The 7,080-nt window shown below is 46.7% G+C and overlaps 1 protein-coding gene across 12 annotated transcripts in view; it reads left to right on the forward strand.

The window, feature by feature from the left end:
- Positions 1–7,080, forward strand: part of AHNAK2 (AHNAK nucleoprotein 2) — a 106,806-nt gene that overhangs the window by 76,590 nt on the left and 23,136 nt on the right. For all 12 annotated transcript variants that reach the window (XM_077323817.1, XM_077323816.1, XM_077323815.1 and 9 more), the window contains exon 6: positions 5,862–6,043. In XM_077323817.1, coding sequence (XP_077179932.1) covers positions 5,862–6,043 — 182 coding nt within the window. The remainder of the gene's footprint in view (positions 1–5,861; positions 6,044–7,080) is intronic.

Raw genomic sequence — 7,080 nt, forward strand, 5'->3', positions numbered from 1 at the left:
TGGGTGGATGGATGGATGGATGGATGGATGGATGGATGGATGGATGGATGGATGGATGGATGGATGGATGGGTGGGTGGGTGGGTGGGTGGGTGGATGGATGGATGGATGGATGGATGGATGGGATGGGTGGATGGGATGGGTGGATGGATGGATGATGGATGGATGGATGGATGGATGGATGGATGGATGGATGGATGGATGGATGATGGATGGATGGATGGATGGATGGATGGATGGATGGATGGGTGGGTGGGTGGATGGATGGATGGATGGATGAATAGCCGCAGATCTCAATTTGGACTCTTTAATTAATTGTCTGCTTGAGGCTCCTAAATTTAAGTAATGAGAGTTTTATTACAACCAACTCAAGAGTCCAGTGGTACCTTTAAGTCCAACAAAGATTTATTCAAGGCGTGAGCTTTCAAGTGCAAGCACTCTTCGTCAGACTAATGAACTACAGGGGAAGAGTGCTTGCACTCGAAAGCTCACGCCTTGAATAAATCTTTGTTGCTCTTAAAGGTGCTATTGGACTCTGATTTTGTTGTGCTACTTCAGACCAACACGGCTGCCCATCTGAATCTAGAGTTTGATCCTGCAGTCAAAGACCAGGAAATCGTAAAAGCCCAGCAATCAAAATTTTAAGTTAAGGTGTTAGAAAATATAACAATTAAACAATGTTTAATATTAAGAAACCATGAAACGAATTGAAAATTCCTTCATGTTTACATAAACCCTGAATTCAGTCTCGACTGACAGATTTTGCAGGCTCTGGCAAAGTACATTCTTTGTTTCCATCTTCCTGCCACAGCCTGGTATTTTCCAGATGAGAGTGCCAGCTGTCCAGCAAAGGAGCAAGTATATTGCCGTGGGTGTCAGAACATAACAGGCAGCGAAGGAGGACATGTTCTACACATGTCTTGACAGTAGCATGTGCAAAAAGGATCTAGTAGACCATACATTGAACATGAGTCAGCAGTGTGACTCAGTGGCTAAAAATACAAATGGGATTTTGGGCTGTATCAAATGAAGTATCATGTCCAGATCACGGGAGGTGATGGTACCGCTTTACTCTGCTCTTGTTTGGCCTCACTTGGAGTCCTGTGTTCACCCCAGTTGAAGAGGGATGTAGACAAACTGGAGCGTGTCCAGAGGAGGGCAACAAAGATGGTGAGGGGTTTGGAGACCAAGATGTAGGAGGAAAGGTTGGGGAAGCTTGGTCTGTTTAGCCTGAGGAGGAGATGACTGAGAGGGGATCTGATAACCATCTTCAAGTATTTTAAAAGGTGCCAGATAGAGGATGGAGCAGAATTGTTCTCTCTTGCCCCGGAGGGACAGACCAGAACGAATGGGATGAAATTAATTCAAAAGAAATTCCATCTAAACATCCGGAAGGAGTTCCTGACAGAGCGGTTTCTCAGTGGAACAGGCTTCCTCGGGAGGTGGTGGGCTCTCCATCTTTGGAGATTTTTAAACAGAGGCTGGAGAGCCATCTGACGGAGAGGCTGATTCTGTGAAGGTTCAAGGGGGTGGCAGGTGACAGAGGATGAGCAATAGGGTTGTGAGTGTCCTGCATAGTGCAGGGGGTTGGACTACATGACCCATGAGGTCCCTTCCAACTCTATTATTCTATGGTTCTACACTTTTGACCTCTCCAGTTCATCAAGGACAGACCCTTTCATCCCTTTGAGACTTTTCTGTACCGTCCTTCTAGCAATGCAGGATTTTAAGTAATTTAGGGTGTGCTGTTTGGGGAGGTTCAATGGCTCCAACAGCATTAAAGTAAATCTACACAGAAATGTCAGGTTATGCTCACACGGCCTTGTCGTATAGATTCAGGCGGGGAGACATGTTGGTCTGAATCAACAAAACAAAGTTTGAGTCCAGGGGCACCTTTAAGAGCAACCTAATTCTGGATACGAGCCTTCACGTGCATGCACAATCTTAAAAAGTGTGCATGCTCAAAATAAGGTTATATCCAGAATGAAACTTGGTTGGTCTTCAAGGTGCCACCAGACTCAAACTTGGGCTTTGGCAGATGTTGGTCTGAGTTTTTTAGTAGCCTGGCCTGTTGGCAACATGAGGTTAAAAAGGTAAAGGTATCCCCTGTGCAAGCACCGGGTCATGTCTGACCCTTGGGGTGACGTCCTCCAGTGTTTTCATGGCAGACTCAATACGGGGTGGTTTGCCAGTGCCTTCCCCAGTCATTACCGTTTACCCCCCAGCAAGCTGGGTGCTCATTTTACCGACCACGGAAGGATGGAAGGCTGAGTCAACCTTGAGCCGGCTGCTGTGATTGAATTCCCAGCCTCATGGGCAGAGCTTTCAGACTGCATGTCTGCTGCCTTACCACTCTGCGCCACAAGAGGCTCTTAACATGAGGTTAAGTTTGCACAAAAGACTGCAGCTAGGATTGCCAGCTCTGGGTGGGGAGATTTTTCAGGTGGATCCTGGGGAGCAGAAGGTTTGGGAAAGGGGAGGGGACTCATCTGGATCCCTTGCCATCAGGTCCCCCCTCCAAAGCTGCTGTTTTCTCCAGAGGAGCTGATCTCTGTCACCTGGAGATCAAGTGTAATTGCGGGAATTATTCTGGGCCCACCTGAATGTTAGCAATCAAAGAGCAAACCACTTTTCACGGAAACCATCTTGCTGACCCACCTGGATGCTGGCAACTCTATATGTAGCTGATTTCAGGTAACGGAAAACCAGGTGCTTGATGGGAACATGGGGATTCTGCATTTAGGAATGTGAGGCTGAAGTTGCTGGGCTGGTGTATTTTCTCCAAAAAGGAAGCCTATACAAAGGCAATACAATAAACTTAATACTATAAAAAACAAGAATAGTCTCTCCTTATATGTTCTTTCTTTTCTTATTCCTTTATTTGTCGAGACGTCTACCAGAACGGCATCCCGGTAATGTCCGTTTTCAATGGAAAACAACTTTCCTCAATGGAAAGTCCTCCAATTAGTCGATTTTTAAATACAATGGATCTCTAACCAATAGCTTATTTTAAACCAGTAATAATATACCAATGGCCAACAGCTCTAAGAAGTATGGGGAGAAACATGTAAATTACTCTAAGAAGTGTGGGGAGAAACGTGTCAATTACTCTAAGAAGTGTGGGGAGAAGAAACGTGTCAATTACTCTTAAGAAGTGTGGGGAGAAGAAACGTGTCAATTACTCTTAAAAAGTGTGGGGAGAAACGTGTCAATTACTACACATTAGAACCGGTGGCCGTTTGTTTATTATTACTGCTTTAAAATAAGCTATTGGATAGAGATCCATTGTATTTGAAAATCGACTAATTGGAGGACTTCCCACCGAGGAAAGTTGTCTTCCATTGAAAAAGGACATAACCAGGATGCTGGTAAAGGAATAAGAACAGAAAGAACATATAGGTAAAGGTAAAGGTATCCCCTGTGCAAGCACCGAGTCATGTCTGACCCTTGGGGTGATGCCCTCTAGCGTTTTCATGGCAGACTCAATACGGGGTGGTTTGCCAGTGCCTTCCCCAGTCATGACCGTTTACCCCCCAGCAGCAAGCTGGGTACTCATTTTACCGACCTCGGAAGGATGGAAGGCTGAGTCAACCTTGAGCCGGCTGCTGGGATCGAACTCCCAACATCATGAGCAAAGCTTTCAGGCGGCTGCCTTACCACTCTGCGCCACAAGAGGCTCTAGAAAGAACATATAAGGAGAGACTATTCTTGTTTCTGATACTATTAAGTTTATTGTATCGCCTTTGGATAGGTTTCTTTTTCGGAGACTATATTCACTTTGAAGCTGGGCGGGCGTATTTAGGGAAGGTTGCCACAACAGACAGGTGTGGCGACACACTTTGCGTGGCCTACGAGACAAAGACATACAACAACACCTTTCATGATTGTGAAAAGTAATCTCTGTGCAACCTGAAAAACTGGCTTGTGTGATGTCTCTAAGCAATGACTGATCTTGTTTTGGTTTCCTGTTCTGTGGGTAAAGCCCTCTGGATAAAGCTAACCCTGGCTTTATTTATGTCCCCTTGAGCCCCATCTCTGCCCATGAATATGTACTTCCATAAGGAGGGGAACTGATTCTATCCAACAGCCTCCCAGTTTAGCCCGTAACGACATTTCTCTCTCTCTGCCAAACCAAAGGATTAGTTCACATGGCTAGATAAAGCTAAATCTATTTTGTGCATCATGAAATGAACGCCTTTTTCCAAATGATGGAGAGGACGTACTTGCAATGGCTGAAATGGACTCATGACATAGGTCAGGATTAGGTTCATCTTTTTTTCCTGGTGAAGGGCCAGCCTGCATTCTGCATGCCTGTGCATCCTTCCACGAATCTGGGATGGCTCCTTTTGGGTTCTGAACTGTCCATGGAATCGCCGTTCCTACGAAGTCATCTTAATTCGTATAAACAGGGGGGTTGTCTCATGCAGAGACACCCCATGCATTTGAGACCACAGGGAACTCAAGGTAGAAAGGAGATGCTGAAATGCTTAAGCTGCTAGAAAACAAGCAGAAAAGTCTGACTTCTGTTCCCCTGCGATACACTTGACTCAAAAGAAAAGATCTGTAGCGTTTAGCTTAGAGGAGGCAGATGGTTATAAGGGAAGAACTAGATTCGATTCCAATAGTACCTTAGTCACCAACAAGATTTTTGGGGGATAAGCTTTAGAGAGTCACAGCTCCCTTCATCAGATGTGTCTTTGGGGAAGGGGCCTTTGACTCTCGAAAGCGTATTCCCCAAATATCTTAAACTAGCTTGGTGCAGTGGTTAAAAGCAGTGGCCTCAAATCTGGAGAACCGAGTTCGATTCCCCACTTCTCCACATGCAACCAGCTGGGTAACCTTGGGACAGATCCAGTTCTGTTAGAGCTGTTCTTGCAGAGCAGTTCTGTCAGAGCTCCCTCAGCCCCACATACCTCACAGGTTGCCTGTTGTGGGGAGAAGAAGGAAAGGTAATTGTGGGTAGTGTAAAGCGGGATCTAAAAACCCACTCTTCTTCTACTTCTGGCTCTCTAAGTTGCCACTGAACTCAAATATAGATGTTTTTCTGCAGACCAACACAGCTGCCCCCTGAAACTAGAACAGAGTTTCAGTCCAATAGTACCTCTGAAACATTCTTTTGGCTTTGAGAAACCCCAGAAGTGGTGCGATGGTGGAGAATCTGGTTGGGAAGCAGAGCTGTGAACATGCCCACCCAGGGCCCCTCTCCTTCTCCCCCTCCAGGCCTATCACTGGCCATCAGGGGGCCCAACATGACTGCAGCCAGCTGGGTGACCCTGGCCTTGCCACGGCACTGATAAAACTGTTCTGACCGAGCAGCGATATCAGGGCTCTCTCAGCCTCACCCACCCCACAGGGTGTCTGTTGTGGGGAGAGGAATGGGAAGGCAACTGTAAGCCGCTTTGAGCCTCCTTCGGGTAGGGAAAAGCGGCATATAAGAACCAACTTCTTCTTCTATATATGGTGATATCACCTGATAAATGTTTAACAAATGTAAAAAATTTATTAAAAATTAATTCACTCCCAGCCATTCGGGAAACCCTTCCAAGGCCATCAAGAAACTCCAGGGTTTCACAAAACCCTGGTTGAGAAAGCCTGACCTCGAGAAACAAGATTTCTCATGCCACAGCTTAATTATTCATAAAAGCTCTCACGAGCAGGATATAGACAGTAGGCTTTCGGTATGGATTTCTAAATCGCATAGCTGGGTACTTTCCACTGAATATTTCATCCCCAGGGGTCCTCAATGCACTTTGGCAGCATCCTCTGGGCAGGAGACGATGGAGTCCTCTTTGGAAATAAATTGGGAACCAATAAACCGGCTTTAAAGTTTTGAAACCTTGTTATTTTGCTGCTTCCTGGCAGGCGACCAGCTCCTGAGTGCCACGATATTTTTTGACAATATCAAGTATGAAGACGCCCTCAAGATTCTACAGTATTCCGAGCCGTACAAAGTGCAGTTCAGCCTCAAGAGAAAGCTCAGCGGGAAGGAGGACCTGGAAATGATGCATTCCGCGACACTGTCCAAAAAGGAAAAATTAAGCCAGGTAATGCACTTTTGCAAAACTACGCTTCAGGTCAAGCCGTGAGCCGTGGAAAGACGGCTTCGTTAAATTTAATTTCCGTGCGCCGTTTTTGAGGGACAGTACAGTTGGAGGGAAGGTCACCTCTGAGGCAGGGGTTATATAGAGCAGGGGCGGCCGAACAGTGGCTCTCCAGGTGTCCATGGACTACAATTCCTATGAGCCCCTGCCAGGGGGCAGCAGAATGTCCCCGGCTGTTGCTCTTGCCATAATACCTCGGTGGCTCTCCTGTGGCGTCTTAGCTGACTGAAACAATTGGCAGACCCACCGCCACCAACTGGCTAATGATCCCTGACCCTAAAGAAGCCCACCTAACCTCAATCAGGGCCAGAATCTTCTCAGTCCTGGCCCCCACCTGGTGGAATGAGCTCCCGGAGGAGATCTGGGCCCTGGCAGAGCTAAAACAGTTCTGCAGGGCCTCCAAAAGGGAGCTCTTCCATCCGTCTTCCGGATGTTTAGATGGAATTTCTTTTGAATTAGTTTCATCCCATTGGTCCTGGTCTGTCCCAGAACTTGAACGCGCTATTTTTAGGGTGAAGTTTACCTTTAACTACAGGAGAACTTTCCAGACCCGCTTGGAGCTTGGTAGCCAGATTTTTAACATTGCAGTAAATGTTAGCCAAATCATAAAGTAACTGTGCCCGCAGATGGCAATGTCTATTGTGCAAAACCTAAAGCTTTTGCGAGAGCAATATCAATAACTGTCAAGTATGTCTTGTGTGAGCCCCGTGGATGAAGATGATGATGATGATGAAGAAGAAGAAGAAGAGCAGTTGGTCCTTATATGCCGCTTTTTCTCTACCCAAAGGAGTCTCAAAGCGGCTTACAGTCGCCTTCCCTTTCCTGTCCCCACAACAGACTCCCTGTGGGGTGGGTGAGGCTGGGCGAGCCCTGATATCACTGCTCGGTCAGAACAGCTTTATCAGTGCTGTGACCAGCCCAAGGTCACCCAGCTGGCTGCATGTGGGGGAGTGCAGAATCGAACCTGGCATGCCAGATTA

This window comes from Paroedura picta, chromosome 2, assembly GCF_049243985.1.
Source record: "Paroedura picta isolate Pp20150507F chromosome 2, Ppicta_v3.0, whole genome shotgun sequence".
NCBI lineage: Eukaryota > Metazoa > Chordata > Lepidosauria > Squamata > Gekkonidae > Paroedura > Paroedura picta.